The 21,599-nt window shown below is 42.3% G+C and overlaps 1 protein-coding gene across 3 annotated transcripts in view; it reads right to left on the bottom strand.

The window, feature by feature from the left end:
* Positions 1-7,246: 7,246 nt before the first annotated feature.
* ARMC1 (armadillo repeat containing 1) overlaps positions 7,247-21,599 on the bottom strand; it is a 44,645-nt gene continuing 30,292 nt past the window's right edge. For all 3 annotated transcript variants that reach the window (XM_063450407.1, XM_063450408.1, XM_063450409.1), the window contains exons 4-7: positions 17,922-18,111; positions 13,487-13,603; positions 11,793-11,867; positions 7,247-9,107 (exon numbers count right to left, since the gene is read on the bottom strand). In XM_063450407.1, coding sequence (XP_063306477.1) covers positions 8,916-9,107; positions 11,793-11,867; positions 13,487-13,603; positions 17,922-18,111 — 574 coding nt within the window. In that variant the 3' untranslated portion in view covers positions 7,247-8,915. The remainder of the gene's footprint in view (positions 9,108-11,792; positions 11,868-13,486; positions 13,604-17,921; positions 18,112-21,599) is intronic.

The following is a 21,599-nucleotide window of genomic DNA, read 5'->3' as shown; positions in this document are numbered from 1 at the left end:
AAGGGATTGCTATGCTTGTCATACTCCCTTGCTAAATCACTACTAAGCTCTTGTAAGAGCTTGTTCCTGCCTTGCTCTCTGGAGGAGTCTAAGGTGGTTATGGTGTCTGCTGCAGTGCTTGGAGTCCTCAGGAAGCGCTAGGAGCATCCTTCAACAGAGGTACCCAGTTGGGGTGCCCGTCGATCCGTTACATTAACTATTTCTAATTACATTCAAATGTCCCACGTAAACTCCCATAAAAACTGTTTAAAATTTTTTTTTTAAAAATTAAAGGAACATTACAATTACAATCATGTATTCCTAACATTAAAGCACTTTAGTATCTGTTTAAGTCCCCAGACCCTTCTCAGAATTGAGTAAAAAGGTTTGAAATGTACCTTTTCTCCATTTCCGTGCTGGTCTTGCCACTGCTGGCCCTGTCTCCATTCGTGATAATCTCAGCCAATCCAATGCTTTCCTACAGGAAATCAATGCATATCTATGGGGGGGGGGGGGGAGGGGGGGCGGAAATTCAGCTTAAAGGGACACACCAGGCACCCAGACCACTTCTGCCCATTGGAGTGGTCTGGGTGCCAACTCCCACTACCCTTAACCCTGCAGCTTTCATAAACTGAAATAATTACATTGCAGGGTTAACTCCTCCTCTAGTGGTTGTCTACTAGACAGGCACTAGAGGGCACTTCCTGGTTTCTAGCACAGCGTCGCTGGACGTCCTCACGCTGTGTGAGGACCTCCAGCGTCGCTCAATTCCCCATAGGAAAGCATTTTCATACAGCACATGCGCATTAGGTCTCCCCCGCCGACGTCATCTGGTGGGCGAGACCGATCACGCATGCGCAGGAGCGTGGGCGGACCCAAAGCCACCGCCAAGGGACATCGGCGGGAATCTCAGGTAAGTCACTGAAGGGGTTTTCACCCCTCCAGCAACATAGGATGGGTGGTGGGAGGGAGAGCAGAGGCGGCTCTAGACTTTATGAGGCCTTAGGCGAAATGCAAACATGAGGCCCCACTAACAAAAAAGTGTCACATATACACATTGATGCACTGTCTACCTGTGTATGTGCCTGAGAGTGTGTCTGACAGAGAGTATCCTTGTGTGTGTGAATGTATGTCTCTGTGAGCATGTTTGCGTTTTTGTCTGAGACCCTATGTGTATGGGGTAGTTGCTTTAAGTGTGTTGTGTGTATAGGGGGGTGATGGTGAGAGGGAGAGACGGGTGATGGTGAGAGGGGGGTGATGGTGAGAGGGAGAGGGGAGGGTAATGGTGAGAGGGAGAGGGGGTGCGATGGTGAGAGGGAGAGGGGGTGCGATGGTGAGAGGGAGAGGGGGTGCGATGGTGAGAGGGAGAGGGGGTGCGATGGTGAGAGGGAGAGGGGGTGCGATGGTGAGAGGGAGAGGGAGAGGGGGTGCGATGGTGAGAGGGAGCGATGGTGAGAGGGAGCGGGGGACAGGGGGTGCGATGGTGAGAGGGAGCGGGGGAGAGGGGGTGCGCTGGGGAAGAGGGGGTGCGATGGTGAGAGGGGGTGCGATGGTGAGAGGGAGCGGGGGGTGATGGTGAGAGGGAGCGGGGGGTGATGGTGAGAGAGAGCGGGGGGTGATGGTGAGAGGGAGCGGGGGGTGATGGTCAGAGGGAGCGGGGGGTGATGGTCAGAGGGAGCGGGGGGTGATGGTCAGAGGGAGCGGGGGGTGATGGTCAGAGGGAGCGGGGGGTGATGGTCAGAGGGAGCGGGGGGTGATGGTCAGAGGGAGCGGGGGGTGATGGTCAGAGGGAGCGGGGGGTGATGGTCAGAGGGAGCGGGGGGTGATGGTAATGTGAGAGGGAGGGGGGTGATGGTAATGTGAGAGGGAGGGGGGTGATGGTAATGTGAGAGGGAGGGGGGGTAATGTGAGAGTGAGAGGGGGTAATGTGAGAGTGAGAGGGGGTTAATGTGAGGGTAATGTGAGAGTGAGGGGGGGTAATGTGAGAGTGAGTAATGTGAGAGTGAGAAGGAGTAATGTGAGAGTGAGAAGGAGTAAAGTGAGAGTGAGAAGGAGTAAAGTGAGAGTGAGAGGGGGTAATGAGAGTGAGGGGGTAATGTGAGAGGGGGTAATGTGAGAGGGGGTAATGTGAGAGGGGGTAATGTGAGAGGGGGTAATGTGAGAGGGGGTAATGTGAGAGTGAGAGGGGGTGATGTGAGAAGGAGGGGGTGATGGTGAGTGGGGTGAGGCTGAGGGTGGTGACGGAGGGTTATGCTGAGGGTGGTGAGGGGGTGATGCTGAGGGTGATGAGAGGGTGATGCTGAGGGTGATGAGAGGGTGATGCTGAAGGTGGTGGGGGTGATGCTGAGGGTGGTGGGGGTGAGGGTTGTGGGGGTGAGGCTGAGGGTGGTGAGGCTGAGGGTGGTGGGGGGTGAGGCTGAGGGTGGTGGGGGTGAGGCTGAGGGTGGTGGGGGTGAGGCTGAGGGTAGGGGGGATGAGGCTGAGGATGGTGGGGGATGATGGTGAGGGTGGGGGGTGAGGCTGAGGGTGGTGGGGGGTGATTGTGAGGGTGGTGGGGGTGATGGTGAGGGTGGGGGGTGAGGGTGAGGCTGAGGATGGTGGGGGTGAGGCTGAGGGTGGTGGGGGGGTGAGGCTGAGGGTGGTGATGGTGAGGGGGGGTGAGGCTGAGGGTGGTGGGGGTGATGCTGAGGGTGGTGGGGGTGATGCTGAGGGTGGGGGGTGAGGCTGAGGGTGGTGGGGGTGATGCTGAGGGTGGGGGGTGAGGCTGAGGGTGGTGGGGGGTGAGGCTGAGGGTGGTGGAGGGTGATGGTGAGGCTTAGGGTGGGGGGGTGATGGTGAGGCTGAGGGGGTGGGGGTGGGGGGGTGAGGCTGAGGATGGTGGGGGTGAGGCTGAGGGTGGTGGGGGGTGATGGTGAGGCTGGTGAGGGTAGTGGGGGGTGATGGTGGGGGGTGAGGCTGAGGGGGTGGGGGTGATGATGAGGCTGAGGATGGTGGGGGGTGAGGCTGAGGGTGGTGGGGGTGATGGTGAGGGTGGTGGGGGGTGATGGTGAGGGTGGGGGGGGGTGATGGTGATGGTGGGGGGGTGAGGCTGAGGATGGTGGGGGGTGAGGCTGAGGGTGGTGGGGGGTGATGGTGAGGGTGGTGGGGGTTATGGTGAGGCTGAGGGGGTGGGGGTGGGGGGGTGAGGCTGAGGATGGTGGGGGTGAGGCTGAGGGTGGTGGGGGGTGATGGTGAGGGTGGTGGGGGGTGATGGTGAGGGTGGGGGGGTGATGGTGATGGTGGGGGGGTGAGGCTGAGGATGGTGGGGGGTGATGGTGAGGCTGGTGAGGGTAGTGGGGTGATGGTGGGGGGTGAGGCTGAGGGGGGTGGGGGGTGATGATGAGGCTGAGGATGGTGGGGGGGGCTGAGGGTGGTGGGGGTGATGGGGAGGGTGGTGATGGTGAGGGTGGGGGGTGATGGTGATGGTGGGGGGGTGAGGCTGAGGTGGGGGGTGAGGGTGAGGATGGTGGGGGGGTGAGTCTGAGGGTGGTGGGGGGTGAGGCTGAGGGTAGTGGGGGGTGATGGAGGGGGGTGATGCTGAGGGGGTGGGTGGTGATGATGAGGCTGAGGGGGGTGGGGGCGATGGTGAGGGTGGTGGGGGGTGATGGGGAGGGAGAGCCTACCTTTCCCTGGTGGCCCAGTGGGCTCCCTGGTGGTCCGGTGGCCACTGTTTCCGGTCTGCAGCTCCGCAGAGCTGCAGACCGTGTAGTCTCGCGAGATTTCAGAGCGTTGCCGTGGTAACCCGCGGCAACGCTCTGATTGGCCAATTCTCGCGAGTCACATGGTCTGCAGCTCTGCACACTGCGGAGCTGCAGACCAGTGTCTGCGATGGTGGCTGGGCAGCCAGGAGGGGCCTCGCACCCGGCGGCATACCGGGCAAGCCGCCGGGCCCCCTCCTGGTGTCAGGTCCTCGGTCACTGACTGAGGACCTGACACACTCTGCCAACAGGCGGTTTAGGCGGCCGCGAGGCCTTAGGCGGCCGCCTAAACCGCCTAATTAGAGAGCCGCCTCTGAGGGAGAGGGTACCTGCAGTGCCAGGAAAACTGTTTGTTTTCCTGGCACTGGAGTGTCCCTTTAACTAGGAAGCACTTAGTGATCGTCGTGTTGACTGCCAATACAGGTGTTTCTAGGCAGCAATAAAGGCAGTGTTTACATTGAAAAGTCTGCAGAGACATGCTGTAGAAACCAGAACTACTACATAAAGCTGCAGTGTTTCTGGTGACTATAGTGTCCCTTTAATGCACACTCACAAAAGTAATTTCACCTGGCCATATAGATGCACTAAAGATAGTTTAAAAGCTTACTTTATCATACCAATCTCATCCCTCACAAAAGGTAAAAATTCAGTCTAAAACAGCAAAGGTTTGCCTATAGCAAATATGTTGAGGTTTTCTTCCCTTCAAATCAGGGATTTGCCATTTGGACTACAATTTATTGAATAACTCCCTTTCAGTGATAATCTTAACATATATTTTGGCCACAATGTAGATACTGCCAGTACCCTTCTAGGCACAATGCAAACACCTGGATTACCCCAAGTCTACCACTACTTTTTGTGAAGTGTATGTGTACTACAGGAGTTGTACTATAGTTTCCAGCAGTTTATTAAAATGTGAATTAATGCGCAAAAAACAAAAAAAAAACAAAAACAGAGCAATAAGCTGATTTTATTTTATTTACACAACATATTTCAAAGTTTAAAATTTACAGACTGCTTTCATTGAAATGGCAGAAAAGCATTTTTGGCGACTGAGGAAAGTAAAGAGGTTATTAGTCCTGATATAATAATTTAGATTAAGCACAAACAATAGCGGTAGATTAAAATGCTTATGTGCACTGCTTCAAGGAAGTGGTATATGTCATTAGTACAGCTTCACAAGACATTGGTTACAGGCAGCCTAACAACGCAGTTTAGGTGCGGTTTACAAGAGCTTACTTTGCCTTTTGTCTGCAGATATGCACATGTACTTGTAAGCACTGAGACTATAATTTAATACTCTTAAAAATTTCTATGAATATATTGGTAGATATTGCCGGATGATCTGACAAGCTCAGTAAGTTGTTGCTTTAATATAATCTTTCAGGAGTGTAAAAATATCATTCAGATGTAGATTATTCTTAACAGGTAGTTCAAGACCGTAAGCACACACACAAGTACAGCCAGGTGTGCCATGTACTCGGGACAGCGAATCAGTGAATATACCATTCGTCTTGGAGGACCGAACAACGTATGAAAAAGAAAAAATTAAATTCTTGCTAAATGGCTTGAGGAAATGGATATTGTTGTGCATCGACTTTATCACATATCAGTACAGCACGCAATATATATATATTTTTTTTTTAGGAATTAGGTTTTCTTCATAACCTTTCACTTTTTTGTGTTGGTGTTTGCTCAAACACAAAACCAGAAAGCAGAGGCTGCGATTGACAGAACAAAGACATATCCATACATATTTTAATAAAATTAAGTTACAATATAAAAAAAACTTGCAATAAGCTATTACTGGGCTGGGTATGTTACAATAATAGGGGTACCTTTTTTTTTTTTATTCACCAGCCAACAAGTATGTGATAGTTTAATAAGAGGAGCATTGCATAGGCAATGTTCCTACATGACTGGCAAACCTTGCCTTAGTCCACTTGCTCTGCAGTTGAACATTCTATCGAGCGGGCATACTGGATGGATAGATTGTCAATAGCGGGGTAACTGGTAGGTCGTCATCCAGGTCTTAAGGTCTGGCAAAGCACTATGGATGTTTGATTGGAGGAACATACTTCTCAAGGGTTGTACAATCTCGACCGTAATATGGTTATTCACTAATTGAGAACTGTTAGAAATACAAAGTAAATTTCAAATAGAAGGCCAAGGTAGCCAAACTGGAAGCACAGCTGACGTGGAGACATTTTTTCCCCACTTAGACTACTTTGGCTTTACATTTAAAATCCACTTTGAATTCTCAAAATGTTTCACTTCAGTGAATAACCTGGTAAGAATGCTAGTCACTGGGGTCACCAGGCCTGACAAGTACGCTGTAATTTTTTCCTGCTAAGTTGCATTCCGTCTCTGTAAATAAATCAGGTCCATGTGAATATGTTAGGAGCATATACAATGATGAAATTAGGTGGAACCAGTAATGTAAAGCTTATCAAACCACAGACTGAGCCCAATTATCCGCAGTATAAGGAAATACCTGGATGGAAAAAGTCTTAAATCAGATACAGAAGACACCTTTGCAAGTCGCCTCATTTACAAAGAGTATACTTGGGACAATGCTGACTAGTTTGGATTATGAGGACCAATTTAATCATGTTGCCCCATTGTGCAAGTAAGATATTCTAGTGCAGGGATATAATAGGCTTTAATTTACACAAACAACCCCTTAACTCTCAAGTGGCAGAATAATAGTTATGCTCAAATGAATCGCACTTTAGGTGAAAAACCCTAGAAGCAAAATTACCGTATATACTCGAGTATAAGCTGACCCGAATATAAGCCGAAGCCCCTAATTTTACCCCCAAAAAATGGGAAAACTTATTGACGCGAGTATAAGACTAGGGTGGGAAATGCAGCAGCTACTGGTAAATTTCTAAATAAAATTAGATCCTAAAAAAATTATATTAATTGAATATTTATTTACAGTGTGTGTATATAATGAATGCAGCGTGTGTGTATGAGTGCAGTGTGTGTATGTGTGTGTTGCAGAGCCTTGGTGGGGGGTGGGCAATTGTATTATTATTATTTTTTTTATTATTTTAAATTTTATTTAATTATTTTTTATTATTATTTTTTATTTTATTGTGTTATTGAATTTTTTTCGTCCCCCCTCCCTGCTTGATACATGGCAGGGAGGGGGGCTCTCAGTGGATGGGCACTGTGTAGGAGGGGTCTGGCAGAGAGTTTACTTACCTCTCCTGCAGCTCCTGTCAGCTCCCTCCCTCCTCCGCGCCGGTCCGGTCAGCTCCCAGTGTAAGTCCCAGTGTAATTCTCGCGGCTGCACTATGACCCCGCGGCTCTCGCGAGACTTACACTGGGAGCGGACAGAGGTGCTGAACGGACTGGCGCGGAGGCGGAGGGCGCTGACAGGATCTGCAGGAGAGGTAAGTAAACGCTCTGCAGCCCCCACAGCCACCAGTCTGTATTATGGCAATATAAATTGCCATAATACAGACATTGACTCGAGTATAAGCCGAGTTGGAGTTTTTCAGCACAAAAAAATGTGCTGAAAAACTCGGCTTATACGGTAACCCGCAGTAGTGGTTTCTGTTTAAAACTTTATCTTGCTTAAACATTCAGGCATAAAAAATTTGCTTTAATAGAAAGTTTAAAATCAAACCAAACAGTAAATGGAACCTTGCTGCTTGATTTGTTTCCGTACAGATTCTTTCGCCTCACAAAAAGGGGAGGAAGTAACACCATTAAAATATTCTATCTTTTGACAAGGCAATCACACAATTTTACAAATAAACTCGATCTGTATCCAGAACTTCAAAGATAAATTAGACACCACTTTCAGTAACAGCAAAACTAGGGGGCTACATTTTTGGGGCTAGAATAGCTATTGAACATCCTCACTCTGCAATGGCAGTTTTTGATCCTTAGAGAGACAATGTTGAATTATTAAAAGGAACAATGCTGCTTTTTTAACATATGTGGAAATACAAAAACAGCACATACAGAAGACACAAAAAAGCAGATCTTTCTAGCAAGGCATTATTACAGGATACAAATGTAAAAATTGCAAACTGGCATAACAAGAAATAGACTTTTTATTATTATATACATTTATTTAATTTTTATTTTAGCAACAATCAGTTTAAGTTAGTGGTCTTATTTTTCTATCTTACTGTAAAACAGCACAATACAGACTCTGCAAGCCGCCTTTTTCCTTTTTTTTTTTTTTTTTTAAATAATCAGAGCTTTTTTCTTGTTGCAACACATCAGAAATGTTTTAAATCTGGTAGTTTAAACAGTTTATAAAATGTGGGTTACATATTTTCTGTATTTGAATGCTCAAAGCTCACAAACACATGAGAAAACAATCACGCAAACCACTTCTACGGTGCAATTCAGTTAAACAAAAAAGTTCTAAAGATTTTTTTTTTTTACATAAACCTTTTATTTTGGGAAATTTCAGAGCTTGGCTGACCTAGGTGAGGGTTCACTGAAAAGTTAGAAAAGTTTTTATCAAAACGGAATATGCAAGAAACGCAGGCTGTCCCCAATTGTATTTGCGAAACGTAACGGTTTGTTGTGGTCTGTTCTAGCTCATTCTGAAATGGCACGTTTGTGGTACTCGAAATTATAACAGTAGAGAAAGGCAAAAACAAAAACACAACACATTCATAATCTGGATAACCTGGAAATATTTATGCTTTTGAGACTTAAAAAAAAAAAAAAAAGCTGGTGACCAAAAAGAAAAAACCTAAAAAATAAAATAAAAATAAAAAGTCACAAAAGGCAAACACTTCCACAAAGTAAGGCAAATAAACACATATTTAAAAAGGTGTTCATGCACATCTATAGCTAGTTAGAATGAAAGGTCCTGAGAATTGAGGCAAAAAATTAATTTCCTGTATAATAATATAATATACATACATATTTCAGTGACCTTAAGGCTGCAGATGTGACGCGTGTTTTCAATAGAGCAATTATTTGGCTTACAACAGGACTGTGTAATAGCAAAGTGTGGACCCATTTACAAAGTGAGGCAACACGCAATAAAACCAAGAAACATTCCTTGAAGTGGCTATACAAACACGGCCATTGATGGAAGAATGTAAAATCTGCGCGTTTTAAACCATTTTTTGTTTACTATTTTATTGCACTTTGCAGATTGCTGGACTGATGTTAACCTGTTTTGAAATGGTATTGCAGTCTCTGAATCTGGAGCCCATGTCACCAGTAGAAGGATCTGGATAAAAAGTTTGCTGCAGTGCTTAGCCAACTGCTTGCATTGTCTTGGTGAACCCCGACACGGGACACTGCCTTATCTTGTTCCTTCGATGAGGATTCATCCTCCGGCAGGTAGTCTGGTAAATCTGTATTCTGTTCAACTTCCACTGCGTTGTCTTGAAATGGAACCAAAAGCTATCAGGGGGAAACATGAAAAAAAAATAAAAATAATAATCACAAAAAATTTTTATACAGGTAAGAGTTGAATGAAAGAAAAGGATATATTTTTATTTATTTTTTTTAAATAAAACTACTATTAAATTAATCAAATCAAAGGCATGGTAAGAAAATATTCAAAATAACTGATGATCTCACGCGGTACCCCCCAGTAAAAATATATACCTGCTTTCATTTTAAATTTAAACCCCGCTATTACAGGAGCACTATAGGGTCAGGAACACAAACATGTATTCCTGACCCTATAGGGTTAAAACCACCATCTAGCCCCCCTGGTCCGCTCATGCCTCTAAAAATAAAGTAAAATCTTACTTGAATTGAAGCCTGCAGCTGCATAGCTTGTCCCTGTTTCCTATAGAAACTGACGTCTTAAGAAGTGGTGGCCTGAGTCAATCACAATGCTTCCCCATAGGATTGGCTGAGACTGAAGAGGCAGAACAGGGACAGAGCCAGCATGATTCAAACACAGCCCTGGCCAATCAGCATCTCCACATAGAGATGAATTGAATCAATGAATCTCTATGAGGAAAGTTCAGTGTCTGCATACAGAAGGAGGAGACACTGAATGTTTGGATGCGTTTTAGGCAGCCATGACCCAGGAAGGATCTCTTACAGGTATATAAGGAGTGGCCAGTGAAGTTATCACTAGGCTGTACTGTAAACACTGCATTTTCTCTGAAATGACAGTGTTTACAGCAAAAACCCTGAAGGTAATGATTCTACTCACCAGAACAAATTCAATAGCTGTAGTTGTTCTGGTGACTATAGTGTCCCTTTAAGCTTTGCATGCTGTCACCGCAGCCCAAGCTGGTCCCTAGAGATGCTATGTCAGCACATAATATCCAGCTTATTTAACATCTGCTCGATAGCACCCTCCTGATGCTAAAGAAGAGGAATTCTACCAGAAAGAATAGAGAGTGTTGAAGGATTATAATTGTTCTGAAAATATATATAAATTGGGGCTGTCAAACATTGGCAACTGCAGATGTTGGGTTACTTTTCTACCAATCCACAGGCTGACCGAGCAACAGGGTAAATGTGGTTTATAAATATCTGAAGTGCCAAAGTTAGCCATGATGGGAATGAACCTGCCTAGTTATTCATGACTTCCCTGCACAATGGGAACATAATATATGTAATAATGTAACAAATACATCTGATACATAATCAAATGCAATAAAGACAAAGCTTTACTCTGTTACATTTTTATATTGAAATAAATCCAGATGACAAGTGTATATTTATTTAAGAAGATACAAGTTGTTCAGGAGGCAGTGTGTGGTTACATGTATAAAAATCCAAACATGACACACAATGTAGTGATACATTACATATTCACCAATACCAATAGAAATTCACAGTAGTAGCAGCCTAATGGAAGGCAAACCCTCCCATTATTGTTGATGCTCAGATGGACTAATTAAAGGGACACTATAGTCACCAGAACAACTACAGCGTATTGCATGTGTTCTGGTGAGTAGAATCATTACCTTCAGGTCTTTTGTCGTAAACATTGTCTTTTCAGAGAAATTGCAGTGTTTACATTACAGCCTAGTGATAACTCCACTGGCCACTCCTCAGATGGCTGCAAGAGGTGCTTCCTGTGGCAGTGCTGCAGAGTAAGCAGCATTGCCATTCAATCTCTCCACCCTCTGCGTGCAGACACTAAACTTTCCTCATAGAGATTCATTGATTCAATTAATCTCTATGAGGAGATGCTGATTGGCCAGGGCTGTGTTTGGCTTGTGCTGGCTTTGCCCGTGATCTGCCTCCTTGACAGTCTCAGCCAATCTTATGGGGAAGCATGGTGATTGTCTCAGACCAAAACTTCTAAAGATGTTAGCAGACACAGGCAGTTTCAGAGGCAAACGGGGCAGAACCAGCAGCTACAGGCTTGAATAAAAGTAAGATTTTACTATATTTAGGGAGGCAAGAGGTGTCCAGGTGGGCTAAATTGTGGTTTTAACACAATAGGGTCAGAAATACATGTTTGTGTTCTTGACCCTATGGTGTGTTCCTTTAATCAGATTAATCCAATATACTATATTGTATTCGTTTAAAACAAAATAATTTTTTGGCACATATTACATAATGGAGTAAATTTAGATATGATGCAATATGAGCCTCCTGTCTGGAATTCTTGTAAAGGATTATGAATGAAAGAATCGCAATATATTATTAAACGAACAAGCATTTCATCCTCCCATAATAGGATTCCCTACTGCCATATTTTCATTTCTGTTATAGCTTTAACAATAAACATCTCTAGTGATCAAAAAAGGGAGTATGAAGTCACCACATATTTTGACATGGAAGTAGCAGGTATTATTATTAAAGAAATGTTGCTTTATATGTGGCACACGGCTAATGGTATATATTACCATCAACAACATTCAATGTACACATCAAAAAACATTTCCTTTCTGCTGCAAGTGCAAGGTTCATGTATTAACCAACTCACTTATTGGTTAAGAAATGCCTCACTTCCTATAGCATTAGTATGCGTGGGGTTGGTACTCCACTTAGAATGCACTGCTATCACTGGACGTACAGGGAACATTGACAGTGAAAAGTTAATAACTTTGGCTTATTACTTCTTGGGGAGAAAAAAACAAAACACAAAAGAAACAAGTGAAATCCTACCTCTTCACCCTCATCACCTTTCACAACCTGCTGAGCCTTCATTACTTTGGTGGATGCAATCGCAGAAGCTAAAGCCTGGGACAAAAGGAACAGACACGTTAAGTTTTCAGGAACAGATTACTGTACACTTTGGTAATAAATAAAGGGGTAGAATTATGTAGAATTATGTTGTTACATAGAAGTATTTAAATTTGTACAAACCTCAGAAGCTGAACTAAATAACACATGTGAATTGTGCACGAGGAAACTTTGGTTAGTAGGGTATTGGCACACATGCACATGAAATGCCCATCTTTGCTGACTTTGAAAAAAAATTATGTTTATTGTAACTGCTTTTATTTCCCATCCCACGTATATTGACTTTCCTCTACAGCAGCGTTTCCCAATTGGTGTTCCGTGAGAACACAATTGGGGTTCCGCCAAAATGTCTAAAAACAAAATGGCTGCAGGCGGCGAGGGAGCACAGCAGTGATGCCGGAGCTGGACTATGACGACACTCCAGCTCCGGCATCACTGAGAGGCGCGCAAGGGAGCTAAGCAGTGAGATCACTGCTCCTTTGCCATCCGCTCAGCAGCCCCACTGGACCCCAGTAACCGCACGCCAGCCACTCAGCAGCCCCACTGATCCCCAGGGACTGCACGCCAGCCACTCAGCAGCCCCACTGAACCCCAGGGACTGCACGCCAGCCGCTCAGCAGCCCCACTAGATCCCAGGGACAGCACGCCAGCTGCTCAGCAACCCCACTGGATCCCAGGAACAGCACATGCAAGTTGCCCCACTGGATCCCAGGGACAGCACGCCAGCTGCTCAGCAGCCCCAATGGATCCCAGAGACTCCATTCCAGCACGCCCAAAGGTAGGGGGGCTGGGTGGAGTAAAAAAAATAAATAATAAAAATAGTATGTGTGAGTTTGTATGTGTGTCAAAGAGTATATGTGTGTGTGTCAGTGAGTGTGTGTGTGTGTCAGTGAGAGTGTATGTGTGTCTGTCAAAAAGTATGTGTATCTAGGTCTGTGCATGTGCCAGTGTGTGTGTATATATATGTATGTATATATATATATATATATATATATATATATATATATATATATATATATATCTATATCTATATCTATCTATCTATCTCTCTCTCTCTCTCTCTGTGAGTCAAATACACACAGATCCAAACTGACACAGAGATACACACCGGCACATACAAACACAAACACAGATACACAAACCTTGACACACACTGTGTGTCAAGGTGTGTGTATATCTGTGTGCCACTATCTGTGTGTGTATTGGTGTGTCAGATTCATACACACTGGCACATACAAACACAGATACAAACTATGTCAAAGGGTTCCACAGAAAAAGATTAATTGGGAACCTCTGCTCTACATGTTCCAAAAACTCAAATGAGAGATATTTAGTGTAATTTATCTGCCTTTAATGAGAATTGTATGTTAGACTTGTATCCATTTAATAAATAACTGCAGATTGTCATTCATTCTGTAAAAAACAGTTTGATATTAAGAACTATCAACTGTTACCCTGTACAATATCTCACCCACCTTGCAACTGACCCTAATGCTCAGTTTTTTCAAATATTAGCTGCTGTTCTATACCATTGTCAGACAAATGCTAGTGTATATTATTTAAATTGACAACTAGTAGGAAAAAAAAAGGCACCCTAGCTAACTGTTCTAACTTACCTCTGCTTTTAAATCTGACCGGATTCGTACCACACATCTCTGAACGGCCATTTGAAATGTAAAGCTAATAACGCCTTTGATTTTTAGCAGAGCATCTTCACAAAGACTCCTACGAGACTGTAATACAATAAATAAATATATTATATAAAGACACACAAGCAAAAAACAGTGAGAATTACAATTGTAAAATATGTATGGTGTTAGTTCTACAGATGAAGATTTGCATGCCAAGCGGTGTTTGCAGGTACATTGCACTTACTGTACCTACCTTTCTTTTTAAAGTCAAGTATACATAGAAGATATACTAAAACAAATTAAATGTTTATTCATCTTACCGTCTCCCCTCTGAGCCAGCACAGACATTTTGTACAGAAGTTACTTTATTCTGGATAAACATACATTTTCTTGCCATCACTACCTTTCTATACACTATACTATGTCTGTACTCCTCATATTTGCTGATCCCTCTATTCCAGTGGTTTAGCAAGTGAAAATCCAATGTTAGTTGGCCTCTTGGTTACCAGAAGAGGTACTCTCTGTATCACTGCTTAGCTTTCTGTGGCCTTTCATTGTACTTCTGTTGCTGATTGTGGGACTTGAATCTCCGTACCCTATACATAACATTATGTTGTGCTCTTTATTTAGTATTTTGTATATTCAATCAAAATGTTGAGTGACAAAAAAACAAAAACAAAAAACCCACAGAAATATAAATGTTAATCTATAGAAGTGCCACCATTTTTGCCATTAAAGAATTGATAGTTATGTTAATCCCATGTATGCAATTCAGATTGCTGTCAAAAGTAACTATTGGTCTAGAAGAATTATAATACGAAGTGATGTGAAGGCAAACACAGAACGTCTTGATGCACACAAAAACAAAAAAATAAAAATTGCCTGTGGAAGCAAAACTGTTAACACAAGATAAATGAATGCTTTGTTAAACCGAAAGCGACCTTGACGTGTGTTCTGCTTGTGACTATAAGGTAGAATGCTTACACAATAAAAAAAAAAAAAAAAAAAAATCCATGTGGATAAAATAAACTGTAAATCATAAGGAGACATTGCTGAAAAGCCCAGAGTTGTTTGCTCCATATGATAAGAAATGCATTTCCCCTTGGTTAAGCTTTGATTGACTGAAGTGCTCATTGCCAGGCAGTTAGTGTTTGGGTCCCTACTTATCAAGCACCTTGTATGCAAACTGACGGAATCCATCAAAGCAGATGTTGTAACCCTTCAGCAATGTGCAGATAAGATGCACCATATAGTGACTTGTTTCTAACTCCTCAGATGCTGGTAAATTAACAAAATACATTTTCAGCCCCAATACCTGAAGTGAACAGGTAAAGTTTACATACTTCATGGTAAAGATAAAAAGTTACTTTCCAATTTAAGTAAATGGGAGTGCAAGTTACAGTGAATTGTCGGATGGTGACAGTGCAGGGAACAGCGAGCAGTGAGTATCCCGACAGTGCAGGGCGCAGTGAGCGTGATGAGAATCCTGACAGTGCGCGTGGTGAAAATGACAGTGCAGGGCACAGTGGGTTTGGGGAGAATGACAGTGTTGGCTACAGCGAGCAGTGAGTGTGCTGACAGTGCAGGGCGCAGTGAGCGTGATGAGAATCCTGACAGTGCAGGGCGCAGTGAGCAGTGGTGAGTGTGACAGTGTTAGGCACAGTGAGCAGTAGTGAGTGTGACAGTGTTGGGCACAGTGAGCAGTAGTGAGTGTGAGTGTTAGGCACAGTGAGTAGTGGAGAGAGTGACACAGTGTTAGGCACAGTGAGCAGTGGAGAGAGTGACAGTGCAGGGCACAGTGAGCAGTGGAGAGAGTGACAGTGCAGGGCACAGTGAGCAGTGGAGAGAGTGACAGTGCAGGGCACAGTGAGCAGTGGAGAGAGTGACAGTGCAGGGCACAGTGAGCAGTGGAGAGAGTGACAGTGCAGGGCACAGTGAGCAGTGGAGAGAGTGACAGTGCAGGGCACAGTGAGCAGTGGAGAGAGTGACAGTGCAGGGCACAGTGAGCAGTGGTGAGAGTGACAGTGCAGGGCACAGTGAGCAGTGGTGAGAGTGACAGTGCAGGGCACAGTGAGCAGTGGTGAGAGTGACAGTGCAGGGCACAGTGAGCAGTGGTGAAAGTGACAGTGCAGGGCACAGTGAGCAGTGGTGAAAGCGACAGTGCAGGGCACAGTGAGCAGTGGTGAAAGCGACAGTGCAGGGCATAGTGAGCAGTGGTGAAAGTGACCGTGCAGGGCACAGTGAGCAGTGGTGACAGTGACCGTGCAGGGCACAGTGAGCAGTGGTGACAGTGACCGTGCAGGATAAAATGTGCAGTGTGAGAGTTACAGTGCAAGTATAGTAAGCAGTTGTGTAAATGACAGGGCAGTGAGCGGAACAAGATTTGGATTCAAGTATCGATGACAGCACAATGCACAAACATTGTGTGTGAGAGAGTGCAAGGGGCTTTGTGACTGCTTACTAGTTACAGGGAAAGATGCAAGTATTGTGTAACAGTGGAAGGTGCTTTATATTTGTGTTGTTACTAGCTACTGCAGTCACTAATAAGCAAAGAGCTTTGTGTGTGCATCTTATACACACTCCCAACTGTCCAGGGTTTGAACAGAATGACCTGACTTTGGGATTCTGTTCCTCCATTTCAGGTTTGTTGCCTGGTGTTCAAGTCCAGTCCCTAATCAGTGCAGAATGATCACTTCATAATATCATGTTATAAGTCAATATTCAGAGAGCTGTGAACATGGGCTTTCATGAGAAGGGGCTAGACAAGCAGACATGCCCCCTTTTCAGACAAGCAAACACTTCACAGGCAAGCCATATCTCCCATTGTTGGATCGTATACACTACATTATGATGTTGAGAAAGTCAAAGTCATTTCCCCTCATGGAATTTCAAATGAAAGGGGGGTGTATTTTGCTATACTAAAATAACAGATTTTTCTGATAATCACTTCCATTCAAAGTTTAACCTATCAGTACAGCAGTACAGAACATGTTAATAATCATACATTCTTCATATCAATAGATTAAGGCAAATTGTGCAATGTAGACCCATCAATTTTGTAATATTGTTGTTAGCCTAGTGAGCAAGTGGAAGAGTGGTTACAGGGACCAGTCCGGTCACTAATAATTAATAATACACAGTCCCCGGTTACTCCAGGGGATCAACAAGTCCAACTAAATGCGCTAAGCACCTTTGAAGAGATAACCTAAACACAAGAACCACTACAGCAAACGTTTAAAAACAGGTTTGCCTATTAAATGTGAGTCATTGCCAGGGGACTCACAATTTACCTAATAGTTCTGTTTCACTAAGGATTATACAATCATTCCAGAATACGGAGATCAGCTATAGGCATGAACAACTATGCAATTTCCTGTATGGGAGTAATTGGTTATAAAATCACTAATCACCACGCTGGTCTCTTGTAAGCAATGGAACAAAAAGGAAAAAGATCAATAAACCAAAAAAAAAAAAAAAAATGAGAGGAGCTTGACTAAAAGCGCACACTTGGGTTTTAGCTGCATACTCTCCACACTCCGTGCTTTAACAATGTTAACAATAACCAATTCAGAGGAAACCCACATGGTTTGGCAAAACGCATCACAGCAGACGTCAACTGAGGCAGGTCTATTCTATCCACATGAGTTGGCATTTTCATTGAGAGTTTGTGAGGATTTGCCGTAATCACTTAGTATTGTATTTATATCAAAATTAAGTGAACGGTGTAAAACTATTGAGCCCTCCTTGGTTTTCTTCTCTTTTTACAGCAACAACATGGACATTAGGAGCCATGTGTAGTTTTAGCTATGCTCAACATAAAGCTGATTAAAAGAAAATAACTTCCACAAATTGCACGCAAAACGTATATATATATGTATTTTTCTATTTATTTTTTTTGTAGAAAAAAAAACAAATGCACACTTGAACTGAACAGAAGTATATTTATCATTGGCACTTTCGTTTGTACTAAGAGTGGCATTTTGTAAGCACATAGTATGAATAATGCTCTTTGCATACTTGCTAGTATGAATAATGCTCTTTGAATACTTGCACTTTAAAAGGTTTTCAGTGCATCATTATATAGAATTGCACAGTGTGCTTAATTTAGAACAGCCCCTATGTGTGTTTTTACATTTTAATTAACAGAGCAAGAGATAAGAACTTTTAAAGTACACATATGATGCTAGAAGATCTGATCAACACAATTTTTTTTCATGGAGGCTGTGGGATTCACAGCCAGAGGAGGTGCGTCCAAGACTTCATAAACAGAAACAAAAGTAATTTAACTCCAAGTGACAAAGAATTGAACGCTGAGACTGCAGGGACATGGTCTATACACTAAAACTGCTTCAGTAGGTGAATATTCTTTTAATTCTTAGCGTTTCCTTTTATGCTGGATCTGCAATGATTTAGCTCTTACCGTATCATCAAGGCCGTCAATATGCAAGACCACAGTTTTGGCACGTTTATTTGTAGCTCCTAAGAAAAATTGTGCTTTCCGCCGTCGTGAGTTCATTTCATTCACACAATCGCCATCTGCTGTACTGGATGACTGAAGTAGGTCATACACCTCAGTAGCAAGGTTTTGAGTGTCTCCTGGTGTTGTAGTTCTAAAAAATAAATAAAGTACATAGATTTAAAATAAAAAGCCAAAGATCATGAAATCCAAAAGACAAATACAACAGGGATCATAATTTATTTACTATCAAATTCAGTAGTCATAACACAATGTGTACTTTGTTTTGTTTTTTCCTGGCTAATGTTTTAAATTACAATCTGAAGTAATTATGCCATGGAGTGCATACAAGCCAGATGTAATACACCAAATTAGGGAGAAGGAGTGTTCGATGCTAAAAAGATTTCACTTGCCACTTGCAAAAAGGTCACCGACTTTAAATTTGACAGTTTGTGGGTACATGAAATTTTATAAAGACATTTGGAGGTTATGAATAAAAAGGGTCACTGTCTAATTTTTAGGCTGGTTTTCAAGTGCTTTTTTGTTTGTACCATAACATTCCTTACTGCTCCTCTTTATGTTCCTTTTCTATTTTGTATTGCTTATGTCAATAAATGTTTCTCCCTTTTCTCAGATTGGTGGGGTTTCTAAGACATAAGCAGGTTTCACGATTATCCTTTTTGTTTAAAAGTATAAACTTTTAAATTGAGAATGCACCATTTCCTCCCCTCTAATTTTGAAAATGTAATCAATGGTAAGATCAACAGAAAAAAAAAAAGTAAAGGCAGAAAGACAGATTATTTTAAGTGCACTATTAAATAATAATAATATATAATTAACTAATAACCTATACATTTACTAGTAGTTTAAATAATAATTATTGTCCACAGTGTGTCACCATTCCATTTCCATAAGACAGACGAGAGAGTGTATATAATATATACACACACATACATATACAGACACACACACACACACCTATATTGAAAGGTTCTGCAATTTAATATTACAAGATGCCACTGCACTGCAATTTAAACATACAAGCTCAAAATTAAGATCAAATAAAATACATTTTGGAAATGACTTAAGAAATAAAAAAATAAAAATAAAAAAATGTAAAAATAGCACAAAAATTAGGTGCCAGAGAAAATTGGTGCCTTTCAATTCTATTATTAACAAGATACACTTTTACCTTTAAGGGACATCTGATAATTAAACGTGCATTAATTGCCCTAATCATTTTATGAGAACACTAATATGGAAGAACAGAATGTGGTCTAGCTTGTTAATGAAAGTTAATTTAAGAAAGGAAGGAAAACAAAAAAGACTAATATTCTTCCCAACAGATCAATATGGTTTGCAGAACCAACTTTGGACTTTAAAAATTAGATCCTCCTTAAAAAGCAGGGAAAATACAAAGAAGAAAAGGAAAAGGAGTTTGGCCTTTGGAATATACCACAAAACAAAAACATTGCCAAAAGGAATAAACGTTCTTTAGTACAGGCCATAAAAATTCAATTATTAAACAACAGTTGAAGCTGCTAGTTTTAATGTAGTTCATATGGACACATTAAAAAGTGTGAAGCATGCATAAATACCAGCACTGACAAACTACTCAGCTCTCTATTATGTTCAGCATCGTATGCACTCAGTGTTATTTTCGCATGGAACTGTGTACTGTGTCACTTTCTGTCTGCTAAGAAGTCAAGTAAATATGTCTTTAAGCTTGACTAGAAGTCAGACTTGACATTTTATGTTTCTGCTGACAAAGAGTTCTCAAGTTGACATAACATAAATGTCTTTAAAGTTTAGTTTCCTTGTGAAAGCCAGATTAGCCCTTCATTACCAGGGGGCTTGCAACAAATAAATAAAAAAATATGAAATAAGAAAAATTCTACAAGCGTGTGCAGCCAAGCAAGCTCTTCAAGGAGATCTTAAAGAGTTAATGTATTATTTTGCTAGCTTCAGGAAAGAAGCAAAATAGATGTACTCTTTATAAATCATAAATTAGTTGAGGCAGCTTAAAAAGTAACAAGTAGTTATTTTTGGCATTAAGGTATCAAAAGCAGAAGGAGTGTATATGTGATCTTTTAACCTTCCATTAGATACGATAAATGGCTATTTAACCAGACGTTCTCTTTGTCCCTTTTAGCATCGTCAATTGCAGCAAGGTCACGGACATGCATTCTCTGCGGTAATAGAACAGTGACGTCATATGGGAATGGTAGTGTGATTTCACAAACGTATTGTGAACCCAAATTGAAAATAAGCAGAACATAATAGAAACATAGAATGTGATGGCAGATAAGAACCATTCGGCCCATCTAGTCTGCAGAATTTTCTAAATACTTTCATTAGTCCCTGGTCTTATCTTATATCTAGGGTAACCTTATGCCTATCCCACACATGCTTAAACTCCTTCACTGTGTTAACCGCTACGACTTCAGTTGGAAGGCTATTCCATGCATCCACTACCCACTCAGTAAAATAATACTTCCTGATATTAATTTTAAACCTTTGCCTCTGTAACTTAAGACTATGTCCTCTTGTTGTGAAGACAATTGTTGCTTATGAATAGAAACATTATGAGTAATGTAACTAAATAGCAGTTTAAAAAAAAAAAAAAAAAAATATCGAGACTTCCAAGTTGGCCTGAATTAGATGGTAGGCTCTACTAAAGGCCTTGAACTTCCATTTTTTTTTGCTTCATCTGTTATCAGCCAAGTGGCATTCACATACAACCCAGATAGGTCCTGTAAACCGATATCTGTCAGCACAGTTTCACTTTAATGTGAACTTGTCCTGACAGATATAGGTTTGCAGTTTTCTAACCACCTGGTTTGGCTCATATTATACAATTAATTGATTTTTCCCTTAATACTATTAAAAATTTCATGTTTTTATGTATTTCCATTTCACCTATCTCCTGCTGAGACCATCAATCATGTTTCAGTGACTGTAAGACACACACCCCCTCCATACGCTCGATTGGGAAGCACAGACTTGCTTCGCATAACAGGTTTAAAAATCCTTTACAATTTATGTTGGCTCTATGTAAATGCATCCTGTTTTCGCTCTCTCTCATTGCCTGTCCAAAGCTGCTGCAAAAAAATATTCTGGCTGTTTCTCTCCTATCTCTGTGCTGCTCTCACACAGAGCCTGCCCCTCCTCTCGACTTCCCGTTGCAGATATTACTTTCCTTCAGGTTTAATTTCAGATGACAAGCTTCCCTGATACCAAACATTCAGAGTGCAGCCTTATTATCTCTCTGCTAGTTGGCACAGAGGAGGGATAAGGGCGTTTTTTTAACTTCTGATTTTATAGAAATCTAGACATTTGCAAGCAATATGTATAGATGAAATTTGTTTCTCTATCATTTTACGTTTGAGTTCTATTTGTCTAACATGTACCCTTTAAGGCAAGCATGTCAAACTCAAAGGCTAGCACAGGCCAAATAAACAAGGTTCAAGTTTATGTGGGCCGCAAAAAACAGAACAAAATTTTCATAGAAACAAAGGTTTTGTTTTGAAAAGTACAGTGTGTATGTATGTATGTATGTATGTATATATATATACACACACACACGTTTCAAAACAATCCTTTGTTTCTATGAAAATGTTTGGGTTTTTTTGCGGCCCACAT

Source organism: Pelobates fuscus, chromosome 4 (assembly GCF_036172605.1).
Source record: "Pelobates fuscus isolate aPelFus1 chromosome 4, aPelFus1.pri, whole genome shotgun sequence".
Lineage (NCBI taxonomy): Eukaryota > Metazoa > Chordata > Amphibia > Anura > Pelobatidae > Pelobates > Pelobates fuscus.
The sequence above is the reverse complement of the archived record's forward strand: the minus strand, read 5'-3'. Positions and strand labels throughout refer to the sequence as shown.